The 21,030-nt window shown below is 42.0% G+C and overlaps 1 protein-coding gene across 7 annotated transcripts in view; it reads left to right on the forward strand.

Annotated features, from left to right (window-relative positions):
• DENND1B (DENN domain containing 1B) overlaps nucleotides 1-21,030 on the forward strand; it is a 292,085-nt gene that overhangs the window by 186,850 nt on the left and 84,205 nt on the right. For all 7 annotated transcript variants that reach the window (XM_053245148.1, XM_053245149.1, XM_053245145.1 and 4 more), the window contains 2 exons: nucleotides 7,712-7,812; nucleotides 17,535-17,580. In XM_053245148.1, the coding sequence (XP_053101123.1) occupies nucleotides 7,712-7,812; nucleotides 17,535-17,580 (147 nt within the window). The remainder of the gene's footprint in view (nucleotides 1-7,711; nucleotides 7,813-17,534; nucleotides 17,581-21,030) is intronic.

The following is a 21,030-nucleotide window of genomic DNA, read 5'->3' on the forward strand; positions in this document are numbered from 1 at the left end:
TGAACATCATTCAGCCAGACAGAGAAACCGCCAACCAACAGTACTTCTTTCTAGATTGAATCTCAACTTGTTCACCCCATCCAGTCCATTACTGCATCCAGGCACTGATTCAGGACCGTCACTGCCTCAACTGGGTCTGTTGAAAAAGAGAGATACAACTCAGTGTCATCTGCATGCTGATACCTCAGGCCAAATTTCTGGATGATCTCCCAGCAGTTTCATTTAGATATTAAACAGCATCTACCTTCATTTTATTTCTCCTCCTTGAACATTTTTCTCCTCTCCACGAAAGAGTTGTGTTAACTTTGGGATCATATCTACATGATCCCTAATACTTTCCCAGCATCAAAAGCAAATAATGGAAAATATTGCTAACTTGGAAAAGAATATTATATTGCAGTTAGAAAACCATAGAATAAGAAGAGATAACCAAACAAAATTAAATTATTATTCATGTTCAGTAAGTGTATTTTTAGTTTGTTTTTGGTGTTTTTGGCCGCCAGGAGTTGGGCGGGCAGGAGGGAGGGAGGCAGCCAGTTGGCCAGCTTTCTGACTGGCCCACCAGCCAAAAACTGCGGGCGGACAAAGAAGCAAGCAAATGGCTGCCAGGAGCAATGGCCGGCCGCTGGGAGCAACAGGCAGTGGCAGTGGGCTGGGCCGGCCACCAGGAGCAACAGGCGGTGGCAGTGGCCTGGGCGCCGGGAGCAACAGGGAGTGGCAGTGGGCCGGGCCGGCTTCTGGGAGCAGGCGGCGAGCCAGGCCAGAAGCGGGCGGTGGTGGGCCTGCCCAGCTGCTGGGAATTGGTGGGTGGGAGGAGGTGGCAGGCCGGCTTTCTGGCCGGCCCGCCAGCCAGAAATTGCATGGGTAGAGGGGGAGAAGCGGGGCAGCGGAGGTGCAGAAGCGGGGCGGTGCCCGGCCCAGCTAGTATATTTTTATAATTTTAATGAGTTTTTATCCACATTTTTTATCTTTTTATGAATTTTAAATGTGTTATATATTGTTTTAATTCCATACACCACCTAGAAATTTTTATACTAGGCGACTTATAAATTAAATGAAATCAATTAATTAATTAATTAATTAATTATGGTGGATAACATAAGATTATATCATCATTCTGCAAAAATAGTATGTTGTCAAAGGAATAAAATGCTTAGAAGATCAAAGAACAAATATTATAACACTGAAGTGTGTTCATTACTATTATGGAAATTTCCACCTTACAAGCGTGTTCAGTGAAGTAGTAAGAAATCTGTGCTTGGCTTTTTCATGGAGAGCTTGCTAATTTTCAGCTGTTTGGACTTGCAGTGTGTAGGCAGTTTAACCTGAAATCTAAAATGCACTCACCCAATCCAGCAACAGCAGTCTGTGTACAGAAGCTGACTTCTGTGGTTGGATATGCCATGTGAGAATGCAACAGGCTGGAAGGCTGGCTTTCAAGAACTGGCTAATATATGCAGATCTACATGTAGTTACCCCATCCAGACCCCTGTTCATTGTCCTGTTAGGTAGCATCCGGCATCCTTAGGTAGCTGTGAGTAGAGCAGCAAGTGTTCATCCTTATGCAGTGTTCATGGTGGACTGTAAAGGCTTTCATATTTAAATTTCCAATTTGTTTATATGTAAAAATTACAGTACTTAATGATGATAGGACATCAGGAGCATTAGAGAATTATAGAGGAAAGTAATTAGAAACACATCAGCTGGAATAAACATTATGGAGGAAGGCAAGCTATTCATTTGCAGAAGCACTAAATTATCTCCCTTGCAAGAAAGCAGTAATTAAAACAGCCATTATCTTAAGGGATAAAATGCAACCCTGTAAAATTGTAGCTGTTTGGCATAGAGGTAGGAAGCAAAATCTAATCAGAAGTGGGCAGTTTAACTATGGAATTATGACATCTTTGGCTGCTTGTAGTATAGCTGTCAAGCTTGGGCAGTTCGGTGGTCAATAGTGACATTCTATGTGTCAGTGAACAGAGTCTCTTGATACCATAACCCGGAGTTCGCACATTACCGAAGCTCCAACTGTCGAACATTAAGTCCCTTGGTATTACCGCATCTTCCAGCCTTTCCTGACTGGCTCATGTTTCATTCTTTGGCAATTTGCCCTAATGATATCCCCCAGGAGCTTTCAGACCCTCTTTTTTTCCATATTTAATCCCATTAGATTAATCTGAATAAAGAGCAAACAGTGCTGCACAAAACTGTGGTCTCTTGTTTTTTCTGCGGGTTCTGGTTTTTTCAAAGTATTCTCTTTGCTCCTCTTATGTATTAAAGGTAAAGTGTGCCATCAAAAGAAACGTAAAGCACAAATAGTAGAACAATCCTTAAACACAACCATAGCTCTCCGAGAGAGAGGAATACTGAATCTGTTTGTATTGTTAAAACATGAGGTATGAACAGCTGTCGGGGGTATTTGAACTCCCCCAGCCTGCCCCAAACTGTGCAGTCCAGGTGGTTGATGCCCCACCCCTTCCTTGGGGACCACCATGTTTGGAATGGTGGGTCGAGCCTTGCCCCCCCCTCCGGCATTTTTTTCATTATGATCTCTCCTTGTGGGTCCAGATGGCTCTAGTCCTATCCCTTTCATTTGACGGACTATCATGCCCCCACCCCATCCCAGTTATTCTCAAACATTGTGCTCTTTATCTCAGGAGTCTAGCTCAAGTCCATTTGTACATTACCTGAGTAGTGTAAGTGCTGCTACATTGCAGTCCCTTCCCTCTCACCGGGGTAATTTCAGAGACCGCAGAATGGGGTTCAGGGCTTCTGATATTAGCCCAGTGGCCAACAGAGGAGCCAGAATGAGCTCCTTATGCAGAATATTCAATTTCTTTATAAATTAAAACTAAAATGAAGGTTGTGTGTTTGATTGCAGCCTCCTGAGGGAGTTTCTAATTTCTCTTATGGCAGAAGTAAATTCTGAGTATAGTATGATGTGTCCATTTTTATAGCAGCAGGAAATGGAGAGAAGATAAGAAGAGTTTAAAAACAAGAACAACAATGAGGGGAGTTATATTCAACATGCTGTATCCATGCCGTGTCTTCCAGGTTATCTCTCTCGCAATGAACTTTTATATTTACACCATATAATGTAAACTTTTATATGGCGTCCCCCAGGGCTCCATACTGTCTCCAGTGAATTGACATGAAATGGCTAGGAAAGATCATCAGGAGATTTGGTGCAAGGTGTTCTCAGTATGCTGATGACACCCACATCTATTTCTCCATGTCAACATCATCAGGAGATGGCTAACCTCCCTAAATGCCTGTCTGCAGGCAGTGATGGGCTGGATGAGGGATAACCAAGACTGAATCCAAGTCTCAGTTTTGATTCAAATTGAGACTGAATCCAAATAAGATGGAAGTACTTATGTGGGTTGGAACTCAGGAGGCAATTTTGATCATCTGGTTCTGGGTGGATTCACACTTCCCCAGAAGGAACAGGTACACAGTCTGAGAATGCTTTTGGACCCAAATATCTCCCTGGTGTCTCACGTTGAGGGAATGGCCAGAGGTGCTTTCTATCAGCTTCAGCTGATATGCCAGCTGTGTTTCTTGAGATAAATGATGGCAGGACAGTTGTACATATGCTATACTACTGCACATTGCTATACAATGTGCAGTAGTACTGCTATACTACTATGCATTGCTGTAGTCTATAGTAGGGCTGTGCACGAATATCTTCGGCACTGGCGGAGGTAGTACTTTAAGGGTGGGGGAGGGTGCACTCATCCCTCCCGCCGCATCTCCCCCGCCGGTGCTCTGTTATCTTTAAGCCCCTCGGGGCGGCAGCATTCCTCCCTGCCATCCCGTTTTCCCTGTCATTCGGAAGTGGCCGGAAGTAACGAGCTCACATGCACCCATTGCGTGCGTGCACCCGTCTGCCGTGTACGCGCAGGACTTCCGGCCGGCCGGGGAAACGGGGCGGCAGGGAGAAACACTGCCGCCCCCAGGGGCTTAAAGATAACAGAGCACCGGCGGGGGAGATGCGGCCGGAGGGGTGAGTGCATCCTCCTCCGCCCTTAAAGTACTATCCCCGCTGGCGCCAAAACACTGAACACCCCCCCCCCCCCAGTGCCAAAACGTTTCAGAGGCCTTTATAATAGTCTCCGAAACGTTTCAGGCACATTCCTAGTCTATAGTACCAGACTTGACTACAGCATTACATTCTGTGTGGGACTTCCTCTGAATGTAGTCTGGAAATGGCGATTGGTACAGAATGTGTCAGCCAAGTTGGTCTCTGGGTCATTTTGAAGAAACCATATTACTCCTATATTAAAAGAACTACACTGGCTACCAGTAGGTTTCCGGGCAAAATACAAGTTGCTGGTTATAACCTATAAAGCCCAAAACAGCTTAGGCCCAGGGTATTTAAGAGAGTGTATTCTTCACTATGGACCCAGCTCCCATTGAGATCATCCGGAGAGGTTTGTCTGCAGTAGCCACCAGCTCGTCTGGTGGCTACACAGGGACGGGCCTTCTCTGCTGCTGCCCCAAGACTCTGGAATGTGCTCTCTATTGAAATAAGAGCCTCCCCATCTCTGACAACTTTAAAAGTGTCTCTAAAGACCCATTTATTCACCCAACTAGACTTGTTTGGGGTGGGGATGTGCACGAACCGGTTTGTCAGTCCTTTTCTGGACCGCGGAACGAGTTTGGAGGTCTGGCATTCAGACCGGTTTGGAGGCCACGGGGGTTACCTTTAAGGAGCAGGGAGGATAACTGGAAGAGGTGTAGCAAATGTATTTTGGTCTTTGACCGTAAATAAACATGATTGATTGTGTAGCAAATGTAACAAAGGTGAACAGAGTAGCAGATGTAACACAGGTGAACAAAAAGTTAAAAGTATAAAAGTGTATCAAGACAGAGATAACCCTAATATGTTAGTATTTTAGGGGCATTGGGCTGCTGGCATTGGGCTGCAGCCCCGGTCAGCATCATACCAGAAGTGGCTGGAGCTCGTGCACACATCATGCATGTGCATCAGCCACTTTCGGTACGATGCTGACCAGAGCTGCAAGGTGGTACGTAGCACCAGCGTTCTTGGAGACAGCACTGGCATGGGAAACATAGCCAGGGGGGTAAGGGCACCCTCCCTGCTCCTTAAAGGTAACCCCCCTGCCACCTGGGAGCGCACAAACCCGGGAGTGCACATCCCTAGTTTGAGATGGTGTACAAATATGATAAACAAACAAACAGTTCAGATGGTACTATAATAATAATAATATTTACATCTTATATTCCGCTCTTCCTCCAAGGAGCCCAGAGCGGTGTACTACATGCTTAAGTTTCTCCTCACAACAACCCTGTGAAGTAGGTTAGGCTGAGAAAGAAGTGACTGGCCCAGAGTCACCCAGCAAGACTCATGGCTGAATGGGGATTTGAACTCGGGTCTCCCAGTCCTAGTCCAGCACTCTCATCACTACACCACGCTGGCTCCCTATTAGTAATATGGGTAGGCCTAACTCTTTAGGAAAAATGCATTTCTTGTATCCTGTTAAGCTGCCTGAGCTCTTGAGTTGATTGTTAGTAGAGATTAATACCTCATTACAGAAAAGCAAGTTCCCAGCTTTACTCATGATGTTCAGCCTTTATTCAGGAGGCTATTATGTAAGTGGTGCCAGTTTTACCCTGTCATCTTGCCTTTTAGTGGAACTTCTTACTCCCCTAAAATACTGGCATATTAGGATTATCTCTGCTTTGATACACTTTTATACGTTTTAACTTTCTGTTCACCTGGGTTACATCTGCTGCCACCTCTTCCAGTTATCCTTCACTAGTATTCCCATCCTAAATTGTCTGTCTTGGCTGTAGTGTTATGTAGCTTCCATGTGCTTCTGCCTCTTTAACACAAACTACACTTTGAAGCCCACACATGGACCAATTTCATTTTCTTCTAGCCCAGGGTTTGATAAGTCCCAGGCACCAGGGAGCCATGATGCCTAGTTGAAATGACATCTTGACTTGGATATTATTTAATAAAATCTGCATTTGTCCCAGGCAGCCCTGTTTCTGTTCTAAGTATATTCCTTGTAAATGGGGAAAAGAGAAACTCCTTTACTCTCCTTCCTACAATGTAAGTCTGATAATTTTGTCAAGTGTTCATTGGCTGGCTCCTAAATTTTGGGACTAGCTTCTAGATGCAAAGAAAATTTGTCAAGGCCTGTCCTAGCCTATGAGGTATTCATTCCAGACTTATGTTTCTTAGTGAAGCTTCCCTAAGGCTAGAAATGAGAATGTTTCCAATGCAGCCTCCATAATGCTGCTCTTTTAAATGACCAGTGACCTGGCAAATACTTATAAAGCTGTTGAACCCTCTTTAAAAGATTTTTGTGTGCCGGGAGGAGGATGTTTTCCAGTGATGCAGGAGATAGTCATCGTAGCATGTTCTTCACTTTTATACAAATAAGGGTTCAAAATAATACAAGCAAGAGGACAAATTCCATAGAATGTAATCTTCCATATGTGATACTTCATGACTGTTCCATTCCTATGAATTATCCATGGGAGGAGCATTTCTGATTGTTACAGTAGAAGAGCCCTTCTAGGAGGGTTTTATTCTCATGTAAGATGAAGTAGAGAAAATATTTATTTTATTAATTTATTTAAAACATTTTTACCCTGCCCCTCCAGTACATTACTGTTTGGGACGGCTCACAACTTTTATAAAACATTTATGATTATCTTTTGGTTTTTTACTATAAAGGTAAAGTGTGTCATCGAGTCGATTTTGACTCCTGGCGCCCACAGAATCCTGTGGTTTTCTTTGGTAGAATACTGGAGGGGTTTACCATTGCCTCCTCCCACAATGATGTGAGAATGTGAGATGATGCCTTTCAGTATCTTCCTATATCGCTGTTGCCTGATATAGTGGCAGCGGGGATTCAAGCCGGCTACCTTCTGCTTGTTAGTCAAGCATTTCCCTGCTGCGCCACTTATTGTACCATATTGCTAATGCTTCCATCCATTGCAAGTGGATTTTTGAGTTGGCTTTTCCTGCTTAACCTATTGGAAATATTGCCTTAATTTCTATCTTGTGGGCTTGTTCTTTTCCATGATGGCAGGCTGTGATCCAGTAAGGTGAACATCTGCTACTTCTGTTCACACCAGAGCCTCCTTTGTGCAGTGTTTTGTAACTGATTTGCAGTGGACCTCCATGCTTCATTACAATAATAAAATAAGTTTTAAAATCTGAGTTATGGTAACTGCCAAACAAGAAGATGATTTTTGAAAAGCATATTTTTGTCCTCTGGCACAAGCATAGCCTGAATGGCAGTATTAGTGAAGGAGAAGGTTCAGTGCAGAATGCTGCTCTTATCTGTTGTTTCAAGCCACACAGAACTGGCAGTTACTTGTGCCACTGTAACAGAGACTGTGTTTTGCATATGCATCCACATTTAAGAAAAAGTAAGGATAGACTATTTGGAAGGGGGCTGACATTGGAATGGGCTCACTCTGAACTTGTCTTGATGGGCATGTGGCTAGCTATTGTGATTTTTCTTTTATATTGATTTATATTAGTTTAGTGTGTCTACATTTATACAAGTTTGTTGTAGATACATCTCGGTTATTGGAAGAAAGTATATGTTATTGATTTCTTTTCTTGGTGTTAACATTCTAAACATTGCTACAATTTTGTTTAAAATTCTAAATTTATTTATTGCAGCATTTTATTTGTTAATTCTTCTTTTTTTCCCCCTTTTAGTTAACTGCTTGTATTCATGGGTCAGCTGCATTATTATATCCACTGTACTGGCAACACATATACATCCCAGTTCTCCCTCCACACCTGCTGGACTACTGTTGGTATGACTATATGTATTTATATATATATTTATTTACATATATATCATGTGTTCCCTCTGTGACTGCTAAGCAAACTGATATCTAGCTGTTTAATTTCAGGAGTTTCTTGGGATCATTCACAATTGTAGGCTGTTCCTAATGGTGTAGGTCCAAATGGAAAAGTCTGCATATTCAGCAGGTCATCTAAAATGCTATATAAGGCATTTTAAAAGTCGGGCACATGCATAAGGTTAAGCACATTTTAAAGCCACAAAAAACCCAGGAAGCATTCACTGAAGCACCGACGAGAAATGGCCAGGTGTCAAGACTGGGGTGGATCTAAGATTAAGCAAATGTGTGCAATGAACATGAGCTCTCACTAGGGGGATCTGTGTCTGAATTTCCAACTTAATCATAATTTCTCCAAAGGGATCAATGGGAAATTCAAAAATATTAATACCTTCTGAATATCTGGGGAGAAAGCCCTGAAATTTCAGATAGAGTTCCTACATGATCGTAGTATTAAATGTGTGGATGTTCCAGGAGATCATGGATTTTTAATGATTTTTTTACTTTTTAAACTTTTTTTAAAAAAATCATTAAAAATCAATGGGTTGAATGAGCTCCTTGAACATCCACACATTCAATACTCTCATCATATAGGAACTCAATTGAAAACTTCAGGACTTTCTGTTGACCCATTAGGGAGGTATTAATATTTTTGAGTTTCCCATTAATCTCTTTGGGGAAATTATCCAGTGAGGTCCATGTTCAATTATTGCACACAGCCTATCTATCTACCTATCTATCTATCTATCTATCTATCTATCTATCTATCTATCTATCTATCTATTTGATTTTTAGACTGCCCTTACAAAATAGCTCAGGGCGGTTCACAAACATCAAAGACCCTTTAAAACAATTTAAGAGCACTGGAAAGCCAGGCCGAACAGGTAGGTCTTTAGGGCTCTCCTAAATTCCAATAAAGAATTCAAATTACGGATGTCTGCAGGGAGCGCATTCCACAGTCCAGGAGCGGCTACAGAGAAGGCTAGCCTTCTTTAGAGCTACTACTCACTGTTTTATTGAAAGCCCAACACATTTCAGCCAAAAAAGGCCATCAGCAGGAGCAATTCTACAACAGACATAAAACAAGATAATACCATTTAAAAAATAATAAAAGAACAACCATAAAACAGAACTAACTTGCCAAAATATTTTTAAATACACACTAAAAATGAGTGAATGTATCTACATGCTTACATTTTCCTTTTAAAAACTTGCAAGGGATCTCTGTTGAAATGTTCCTTACTGCCTTGAATCCAACTGCAACGGTGTCTCACATAAGAAATAAAAATAATAATTGGTGCATGTTCATTTTGTTTTTATGCTTATTCTTTAAATTATTATTACTTCAATGATAGTATCTTATATCTGTTTGTTATATTATTGCCCCTGAAAATGCTACTGCTGCTTCTTTTTGGGGGGCTCCATTTTTTGACCGAAATGCAGTGGGCTTTCAATAAAAGATCCATATTCAACCCCTGCTAACTTGGCAAAGAGGCACCTTTTAATGTAGTGATTCTCTTTATTTAGGAGGGGGAGAGTAACTGGCCCTATCCACCCCCAGCACAGAGGTGACTGTTGCTGGTGTCTATCTTATGCTTCTTTTTAGATTGTGAACCCTTTGGTGACAGGGATCCATCTTATTTATTTGTTATTTCTCTGTGTAAACTGCCCTGAGCCATTTTTGGAAGTGTGGTATAGAAATCGAATGAATGAAATGTTTTACAAGCATCTTGAGACGGGGTCTCTTCTTGTTGGCACCATGTAGGACCAAAAACTTGATCCTAAGTATGTTTCCCCAGGAATAAATCCCTCTAAATTCTGTGATTCTTGCTGCCTAATAAGTTGGATTAGGATTGTAGCCTAAGACATCATATACAATACACTTTTCTTTCTCTAGGCTTTGAACTATAAAAATTGCTGCTCTCTTATACTTACAGTCATGATACATAACCCAAGCTGCACATGAGTAGGAACTTTCATTTCTGTAGTATATGAAAGGGAATGCTTTGCACATCTTTGGAGAATCTTCATTGTGTGCTCAGAATGTCTTTCTACTAAGGTAAACTGGAGGTCTCTGTGTGTACAACTTTGCATGCTAATCAGAACCATTGGATTCCAGCTTTTCCCACCAATACTAGTGTAGTATATTAGAAGTAGTCATTGCCATGGGGACAGTTTCTTTGGATTTTATACAAGTCTTTTATATGTTGTAGGATATATTTTAGAGCATATTTGGCATTTCTTGCTTTTAATCATGATGTAAGCCCCATGAGCTCTCAATAGAAGATATGCTCACAAGTCAAATGGAAGGAATACAATCAATCTAATTTACCATCAGGTAGACAATCTGTTGTCATCTGGATTTAGATGGCTTCCAAATAATGACACTTGAAGACCTTTTAAAGAACGAAATCATTTTTAAAAATATGTTTACATTTTTCCTTCATGTCTGGGAGGGGAAATATATTTGAAAGTTAACATGATTTGAAGTACATTTTTTAAAAAAAAGGGATGTTAAAGAAGATGAATCTTTTAAAACTAAGCTTAAATGAGATTTTATCCAGGGTAAAATACATTATTTTATCCATTTAGGATTGTGTGTTGTATAAAACACATAGAAAATTTTCAGGTTTTAAGAAATTAATGCATTTGGCCCCCACAGTCGCAGGGTATGGTGCTATCTATCTGGGTGATCTGCTTTCTTTTTTCTGTAGTTTAAATTTGGGCATTGAAAATTTTTATACAAGAAAAGGACAATCACAGTGACTAATGAGTATACTTTATTGTCTAACTAACTTTACTGGAGTGGCACTGCATGGGAGCTTGGTGTGTTTCATGAGAGAGCATGTTTTTCATATGTCTATTAGTCCTGTAACAGGATTAAACAATCCACTTAGAGCTGCAAAATGACTTCTTATGAGATTTTCTCTCTTCTGCATTAGAACATAGACAAGCTTTTTTCCACAAGAAAATTGTAATTATTATTCAATTAATGACCATATTCTGTATGAAATAGTAAAAAATGATGCTCTAGATTAGAAACATATTTTAGTAAAAAGTTGCCTAACTGATAAGCACAAGATAAAGTATATATGTATTCTCACACTTTCTCACACTCTCAAACACACATGTGTCTTGTAGGGATGTACACAGAACCAGTTCAGTGCACTCCTGGGAGGGCGGGGTGGTTGCTTTAAGGGGCAGGGAAGGCACTGCCTACCTGCCAGCTCCCGGCCCGCTGCTTTCCCCTTGCCAGCGCTCTTCTAAAAAGCGGGTGTGCGGGGCTGTAGCATGCCTCCTTGCATCCAGGATCAGCATCGCCACACAAATGGCCGACCCCTCCAAACCAGTTCGAACACCAGTTGCTGGAACCAGTTATGTGATCCTAGAATGGAGCGCCAAACAGTTCCATGCACATCCCTAGCGTCTTATTCATGATGATTATTATTTCCATGATTCTATTATATAGTGTCCTGCCAGTTCATTTTGTCTATTGGCATAGTCTTATTAGAAACACATAAAGCTATCTTTTCTTCTGGTATTCATAATCACTTGAAGTATGAAGAGGGGTATGTGGCTTGGTTAATATTTGGCTTTTTTCTTCAAATAAAAATGGCATTCTAACATTCTAATACAGCATAATCGTCCACCATTTATGTACATTTGTAAAGTTATGTTTTGAGTCTTATCTATTATGAAGTAATAGGTTTATTTCCCCAGAAAGCCAAAACTGTCTGTCAACGTATATTATTATATACATATATATGTATATTAGGATATACTAGCTGACCCCGCGCACAACATCTGTGTGGTATTTGGTACCGGCGTTTCCCACCCGGGCTGGTCCTCCCCCCCTGCCCCGTGGTTTCTGTCCAGCTTTAAAGCTGGCCCGTTCCCTCCTGGGCCGTATCCTCTTTTGGCAGCCAAGCTGCCTCCTCACCCCGCCGCCACCTCACTACTGCGGCCAGGCCTGAAACCGCGGCCGCCACAGCTGGGCCCGCTGCCACCACAGCCGGGCCCGTCGCCACCACAGGCCGGACGCACTGCTGCCTCACCACCGCAGCCAGGCTCGCCACCACGACCCACTGGCTTGCAGCTAAAGGACCACTTTAGCTGCCCAATAAGAAGATTGAGCCAAGGCCTAACTTCAACACTATAACTGTTGGCTCAGTAAGCATAACATAATCATGACCATATCTTCAATTCAACAGTTAATTTTTTTAAGCCAGCTAAGCTGACTGCCATGTGAATTGTAGCAGGTTCTCCACATACAAAGCTTCATCCCCATCTCATCTAATAACATTCTCAGGGCAAGACTATGCCTCTGGAAGAACAACAGAAAACACACTTGCCCCCTTAATATGCTTGTGAGGAGTAATACTTTTCGAACTCATAAGTGACTTTTTAGATAGTGTGCCTCTCTATCATGTTTTACTGAAGGGAGGAATGGATACTGAAGGGAGGAAAGTCCATTCTGTTTCTCCATGTTGGCTGTTGGAAATTCATAAATGCAGAAGGGAATGTGTCATGCTCTTGCCTAGAAACAGATCCATAAGCGAGAGACTCTCTCAAGGGATGCCAAAGAACTTCTATTGGATAACCTTCTATTGGACTTTTGGAACTCATAAGTGACTTTTTAGATAGTGTGCCTCTCTATCATGTTTTACTGAAGGGAGGAATGGATACTGAAGGGAGGAAAGGCGTATAGGAATGGTTTATTGCCAGACTTGTCTACATTGTGGGAAAACCTTTGCTGCAATTCAGTTCAGCCTGGCCCCATCTGCTTTAACCAACAGCCTCTATGCTGGTCCGTGATTCTGTATCATTGTATCTCAGGTGAACCTGGTGTTAGGTCATCTGTGCCTACGATGCATGTCATGGATGAGGGACATAAATTGGTCCCAGCACACACTCCCTATGTTGCAAGTCAATTCCCCTGTTGAATTCCTTCTGTGACCCTTGTATTTTGCTAGCCACGTGCATCTAAGCACAAAAGAGTATACTATGACAGATAATCAATACCATCAAAATGGGCACTTGTTTGGGAAAATGCAGGGCAGGCTGCATGAGATGTGAACTTAAAAAAAAAGCCAAGGAAAAACGAATATGAATAATATGAGGTATGAGGTGCCAACATCAGTTCCTCATCGCTTCGGCCATTCTATTTCTCCGTGTTGGCTGTTGGAAATTCATAAATGCAGAAGGGAATGTGTCATGTTCTTGCCTAGAAACAGATCCATAAGCGAGAGACTCTCTCAAGGGATGCCAAAGAACTTCTATTGGATAACCATCAGAAGAACAGAGAGCTGTAAGTTGTAGGATCTCTTGTGGTTCTTCTGTGAATCATTTTTTAGTAGTCATTCAGGCATCAGCTGCTTTTGCATCTCATGGGGCTGGTGAACAAATCATTAGTATTATCAAGAACCAGCTGTAGACTGGGTGCCATTTACTGGTCCTGACAATCTTATGCTCAGCATTCTTCTACCCATATACTGGCAGCTTTTATCATTTGTTTTGCTAAAGATTCTGAAAAGGTAAAACCAGCTGCCAATACATTGCTAAGGCTTCCACAAATATATATTAGATATATGTGTAGAAATGATGTGCTGTTTTTAAACTCATAACCTCATAATACCCTAGCCTAGCCTTAATACATGTCAGCCCATAGCCTTTACTTTATTCACATCTATCAGTTTTGATTGAAGCACACCTGAATGTCTTTTTCCATTTTCAACAAAACCTTTTTCTCTAGGAAAAAAGAAAAGTAAATCAAGGTAGCAAGCAATCCCTGTATTATGGAAAGATTTAATTTTTCTAATACTCTCAGATTTTGCTGTTGCTTAAATGTTGTCATGATCCCCACAGCTTTAGCTGTTGCAGTACATTAGCTTGCCTCTCAGTCAAAATGGGAAAGGAGGGATTACTTTCCCATTTTTTTGCTCATCGGACAGCTCTGTCATAACACTGTCCTCCATGTATAGTACCTGTGTATACTAATTATGTTTTCAAGTGCTGTCCCTATGATTCATCCTCAATTGCATGCAAAGCCTGTTCACATAGTTTGTATGCATGTGGGCATACCAGTTGAAATGAATGTGCAGGAGCCACAGGGGTCAGGGTGGGGGCACTCCGTGTCTCTATGCATGCATTCATCCTTGATTTTCCTAAGGGACAGTGACTGAGCACTTCATGACACAGGTGAAGCACTCAGGTGCAAATACATTTCTTATTTTACTGGACCATGCATATGAACACAGTCACTTGAAAGGCCCACCCATGCATTATTATTCATGGAAATTATTCATAGATTGAGGCTGAATTCCATCAGTGCAAAATATTACAGTAGAAGTGGCCTAGAAGGAGAACGGTCAGATTATCCATACAGTAGAGCAATGCTAGAAAGCATAAGAGAAACAAGAATTTTGAACTGGCAGATTTATGGAACTGAGGTTCCACTCCAGTCCCGAGTAAGCGCATGAAATGTAACATGAAATGTAATATTTCTCCAGTGGCATGAGTATATGAATCTTTCCAATGCTGTTGAGGTAATGTTAGTTCCAGGTCATAGTGGAGGAGCATATAATGCAGCTTCTTCCCTTGCCAACGTCTGCTGCAGTTCCCATAGGGGTGATGATTATTTAGGAAGTGGCTACAACAACAGCCCCCTCCCATGCCCCCCATGCAGTCAAGAGCCCCCTCCTAGGCTAACATTTACTCCTCGGTATTAAATGGAGTTGTGCAGCAATTACTCCCATTTAACTGAGATACCATCAAAAGAGCCTTATAACTTGGGTGGTTTTCGTTTTTCCTTGAGGAGTGGCAGTAGTATTCCAGAGTCATCGGGGAAAGTTGCAAACATGTCCAAACTAGATTTGGAGACACTAGTCAAAATCACTGAGAGGTACTCTGAAAACACAAGATTGAAAGCATTCCACACATACACACCCACCCACCTTGAGTTTTATTGCAGGAACTATTTTGTCTCCACATTGCCACTGCTGATATCTATTGGGCAAGACAGGTACAATTGTGCCCTGGAATTTGTGAATTTGTGAATTTAATGAAGATTCACCTTGATGTGGAAGATTTATTTGGAAAGGGTTTGTTTGAACTCTCGTTTTAATACAAGAGAAGAATTTGCCTGCATGTAGTCATTCAATACCACTTTTGTTAATCTCCTGTAGCTTTGTTATAGGTGGGAAGAATAGAAGTGAAAGGATTATTCATCATGGCAACTATGTCTAATTACCAAAGGGAAGCATTAATAAATTGCAGAATGGCCAGAGCCCTATCCAGTACATTGTATACAATGTACATGGCTATGCCAGCTGAAAGCCCTGTCCCCGCAGCTGACCACAAGGACAGCGTTTATCTGCAGGGTCCAATTCTGAACCCATGGATGGTACAAGGAGTGGAATTTTAATTGGCATTGTTTCCCTGCACATTGCTACTAAATGCCTGAACAAGGTTCATGTGTTTGATGATATAGGTGTTTTTGGCCATGCTCTTGTACTCTGTATACGGAGGCCCTCAGTTGAAATCCCCACTTGGGTGGAGGGTGTATTGACCTTCTGAGCCACTAGAAAGGTGACAACAGGACCTAGCCTGGGACATCCTATACATTTGGCTTTGGCACTCTCCTCTGTAGTCTAGTGGTTAGAGTGCTGGACTAGGACCGGGGAGACCCGAGTTCAAATCCCCATTCAGCCATGATACTAGCTGGGTGACTCTGGGCCAGTCACTTCTCTCTCAGCCCAACCTACTTCATAGGGTTGTTGTGAGAAGAAACTCAAGTATGTAGTACACCGCTCTGTGCTCCTTGGAGGAAGAGCTGGATATAAATGTAATAAATAAATAAATACATGGATTATCTGGGCAAGTATCTCCCTTTCCATGAAGCATGAGTGGACATACACAGAGGTTACTCCTGATTGTGTTTGAAGCCTTCAGATTCTCTATGGGAAGATCCCAGGGCCCAAGGGCGTAACTATAATAGGGCAAGGGGAGACAATTGTCTGGGGGCCCACTGCCTTGAGGGGCCCCCCAGAGGCAAGTCACATGACTGACTCTCCCTGCCACGCACCCGCTCGAGCTTCCTTCAGTTGTAGTTATCCTTCGAAATTGATGTGAGTGTTAAGTCTTGGAGCGACCAGAACAGCATGTCTTTCTCTAGTACCATTAAATGATTTGCATCATCCACAATTTACAAAACCTTTTAAAAAATAATTTAGGATGATGATCTATTGTGGCACATAGGTTTATATATAAAAATTTATATAAATTTTACTGTGCTTTTTGTTACCACTATTCAGCCTCATTTAAGATTTCTTTACTTCATGAGCTGAGCTTCAGTGAGGGGGGGGCCATTTTAAAATCTTGTCTCTGGGCCCACTCCAACCTTGCTACGCCCCTGTCCCAGGCCATTTGGAATTTAAATGACCAGCCCCACGTCTCTGTTAAGGGGCTCTGCACAGACAGTTTTGTCATTAGTCCCACAACCCACTAGGTACAGTCCTGCGGGCAGGCTTCTGGACAGTATGTGCCACCAAGCTCCCCCAACAAAAGACAACAAAAGGGTTTGAGAGGAGAGGATTTTGCCCTCTTCTTGTTACCAGAGGCAGGAAAACTTAGAAATACAAAGGGGAAGGTTCCAGTACAAGATCCTAGAGGACAAGTATGAATGGGATAGTCATTATTCAAATAGATCCCAGAACAAGAGACCTTTTTGTGCTGATTCTGTTTAGCTGCGTGCACACTTGTCTTGACTTCACATGCAATCAGGGGTAACTCCTGTGTATGACCGCTTCATGTTTCATACAAAGGAATGGAGAGAAAGGAATGGGCCCTGGGAGGACCCCCAAAGTTGGGTGGCTTGTTGTAGCCTACCGGTCGGGGGTCTCCTCGTGAGCTTCCACAGCATGGAGGCGTGCTATGATGACTCACAATCAATCAAACGGGGTTAGCGGAGCACTCGCTCCGCTAACCTCATTTAAGCGGGGCAATTTAGAGGGCTAGCAGCCGGGAGTCATGTGGCTCCCGGTGCTGCACACTACCTCCGAAAACCAGGCTGGGCTCCCCTAGCCCCATTTTTGGAGGACATGCGAATAGCCTCACTGACACTCAGGGTAGAAAGAGACTCGGGTAGGACTACCAGATCCTGGACTGTGAATACTAGAACTGCAAAGAAGGTTACGAATCAAAATAATAAATACATGGTGAATGAACCAATAAGACCCTCCATGGTGGATGATCCCCTGAGAGTGGCAATGCATGCACTCGGGACTGATTGAAGAGCTGGAGTTGATGGGCAGGGAATTCTGAAGGTACAAACAAGAAGGATACCAAGGTGGGGTTGGGGGTGTTGGACAAACTCTTTATTATATGTAGCACTTTAGAGTGTTTGGAACATTTCAGTAATATTTACAAACCTGTAAACTAGTATGTTATGTTCATGTTACTGTGGGATGCTATGAACTGACAGCTCAAATAAGGGTTTCCATCTCACACTTCATGTACTTAACTACTATTTTACTGTAATTAAGAATATTTATGAACCAGTACAAGTGAATTACCATGTTACAGTGACATTACAGGCAAATAGAACAAATAAAGTAGAGATGCCAGCCATTTACTTTTTCTAATAATTTAACGTATTTCATTTTTTATTATTTCAGTGCACCAATGCCGTACTTGATTGGAGTACACTTCAGTTTAATAGAGGTGAGTCAGGCTAATCTTTGCATTTACTGAAACTTGCACGGGGTTGGGGTGTGGGGTGGGGAAGAGGACTTATTCTGCTTCCACTACTTCTCTTCTCTTGAAAAAATTAAAACTTTAAAATAAAAAACTGAAGGTGTCTTCCCAAAATATTTCAGGATGTAGGCAAGGAAGGGATTAGAGATAATAGAGGTTATTATGTTGGGAATGCAGGCAGTTTCAGGCTCCTTAGACAGCCTGAAGTTTCATTTGCCATTTGTGGTTGAGAAATTGAATGGGAAAGCTGCTGCTTCTGCAGTGAAGATGGAAGAGCAGGGATAAGAGTCTCAAGTGAGCCCCAGAACCTATCCCAAATATGCCTCTGTCCATACTCCTCTTCATTCTTCACCCCCTTTTCAGCATTAGAAGAAGTTATCATTAGTGCAACATGGCAAGTTGGTCAATCTGCTAAGCTCTTTTGCCTGTAGGTCATTTGGCAGCCTCTCAGCCTCCAATAGGGGAGGGGAGATAATCTGTAACAGTAGAGTAGTAGCCAAGAGCGCTTGCTTTTGCCAACAGTACTGAGGATTGGTTTGAGAGACTCAGATGTTACCACACTTGCTCAGTGTCAACTATCACAGTCTGTGACTATTCTTTTGCTTGGGTTGGGAAGATAGCTCTGAAACCAATCGGCAGGTGTGCAATAACAATGGGTCACAGTACAAGCACAGGCAGATATCAACATCCGAGTACTCCTAGGGGAGCAATGAACTCTGAGACTTGGCTTGTGAAAACAGAAATGAAGTTTATTGAAATTACAGAAACACAATGCAAAACAGGAGTATTTGACAATCATTGCCAAGAATACAAATTGATTATGTGGGCAAAAGGATAACGAACTCAAATGCAACCAAAACAGCAATATGAACTAACCAAAAGTGGAGGGGAGCAATTATGTGAAGAGGTCAGGAGAGAGAGAGAGAACAAAAGTTGAAGAGACAAGACTGTATAACATTTCTGACTCTACTGATCTTGTGTACAATTCCAAGGCGTGCTTCTCACTCATGGGAATAAGAGCAAGGTTTCCCTTTAAGTCTTACAGGTGGAAGGCAAGAATTGGCAGTGGGGTGCAGTTGCAACACCCCAAACTGTGGCTGTATGTGAGTTCACAGAAATTTGGGAGACCACTGAGATGCCCAGGCAGTCAGGCATGGGTATTTAGGCTATGGCAAGCCCACTTTGGGAGGACTCAGCCTCAGAGAGGTTCTCTCTGTGCCTCTGCTCATGGAATCCTGGACTCCTCATCCAAACAAAACACAAGATGAATCTCATGGAAGCCTGGTATCGAGATAATTCCCAAGGACTTTGGTTTCTGAGAACAGCCAAGAGAATGTACGTTGACAGGACAATTGTGTCCTGGTCATTGGCGTCCCTGGACGTTTGCATCTGGTTTGTTTGTTTGTATCCTGGACATTTGCGTCCCTAACCCACAGTATAACTAATATTTCCATATTAGATTTCATAAAAAACAATCTTATTAATTAAAAAAAGAGATTGTAGCAGGCATCAAAATTAATTTATAAGTTCTTTAAAAGTATGCATGTTGTGGGCAACCCATCATAAGAAACTTATTTTATCCTCAGGATTGTAACATGCAAGTAATGATTGAAGGTGCTTATTGAGATTCTTATTTCTTGGTTGGACAATAATCCCTCTTTGGTAGTCAATTTTCTTCTTTGTGGCCATAGCTTCCTCTTTCTTCAATGCATTAATTAATTTCCAAACAGAGGGGTGTTGAGAAGTGATTGAATTTTGGATAGCATTATGCCACCCCTCTATTTTTAGATCTAGGCAAGTCTTTCATTGTCTGATCATGAACATTCCAAGATTCAGTGGAAAAGGTCGCTGTAATCCTGCGCCCACTTCTACCTTTTGCTTGGCCAATGTATGTAACTTCAAAGTATGTGATGAATTCGGGAGGTAAGTCGTGATCTTCACTCAGATCCAAAAAGCCTGCTACCACATCATTTACTGGAAGGAAAGCTAATGCAGAGAAACCATGGTTATGCTCATTAATTAGTTTTGTTACTACATCTCGCTCGGTATGAACTCTTGCTTTGCAGGATCGTACCACACATCTCCAGTAAGTTTTTGTGCCCGCAGCATTTTTCTTATGATAGTGATAGCTATAATTTCTGTCATCAACAAGTATGTTTCCACCTATGCTTGATTTCACGAGCTATGACATAGCTTAGTTTCTAAAAAAACAATTATACAATAGGGAATGTTTAACATACATAAATCTTGACTGATTAGAACAGTGCTGAACTCAGAAGGAGAATGAAGTTGGTTGGTCGAGACAGCCCCCACCCATTGTTTTCTAATCATACCAAACACATGTGGGGATTTGTTTATAAGTAGCTCAGTCACAAATGAGGCGCCCCTCATGTGCCTACAATTATGCTAATGGATTAGATGGGATAAAAGGCTTAACATATTTAACATGGGGTTTACTTATAGTTGGGTTAGGGACGCAAATGTCTGGGATGCAAAAAAACCAGACGCAAATGTCCAGTTTGCGGGACAATTGTGTCCCGCCAGTGACCGGGACACAATTGACCAGGACGCAAATGCCCTAGTATCAGAATGCACAAGTGTCCCACTCAGAGTGCATTCAGAGTGAGTGGTTCTTGCGATTCTGGATCCTGCTATTCAGGATTCCAGCAATGGCTCAGCAGCCTAGTGATTTCAGCTCAAAGGGGCAGGGCAAAACTCTGGGGCAGTAGTTAACACATGCGCCTCTGAGTTCTTACGGGACATCTGGCAAAATGATTAGTGGCCCCAAAAGCAGTGTGACTGGAACTGTATGCTAATCAGAGCTTTGAGCACTGACCAAAGACGAGTGTGTGTATCTTTTATAGGATTTTGGACCTGGGGTAGATTTAACAGTGATAAAAACTTGGTTCAGTCCCTTCTTAGGTGACAGGGTCTGGAAGACACTGAAGAAAACACCAGCAGAGACTGAAGAAACTTTTACAACTCTTACAACTTTTAAAAGGGCAGTCAAGACGCATTTGTTCACCCAGGCTTTTAATTAGATATTGTTTTAATTGTGTTTTAATTGTGTTTTAATAGTTTTAACTTTTTAAATTTTAATTGTTGAAATATGTTAATCTTTTTGTTGGCTGTTTTTATGGTCCTGTAAACTGCCGAGATAACTTGTGTTTTGGACGGTATAGAAGTATGCCGAATGAATGAATAAGAAAGGGCTCCAAGATGGTCCTTGGGTGGTTTTATAGCTGATACAGTAGGTATCATATTCGCGAAGTCAACATCCACTGGTTCGTGTATCTGCAGTCAGGTGATTGACACCCGACCTTGGCATATGCAAATGAAAACCAGCAAAAAGGGGGTTAACTCTGCATATCCATGAGTCTGAAGCAGCTGGAAATTACTATGGAGGTCATTTCCAGC

This window comes from Hemicordylus capensis, chromosome 4 (genome assembly GCF_027244095.1).
Source record: "Hemicordylus capensis ecotype Gifberg chromosome 4, rHemCap1.1.pri, whole genome shotgun sequence".
Taxonomy (NCBI): Eukaryota; Metazoa; Chordata; class Lepidosauria; order Squamata; family Cordylidae; genus Hemicordylus; species Hemicordylus capensis.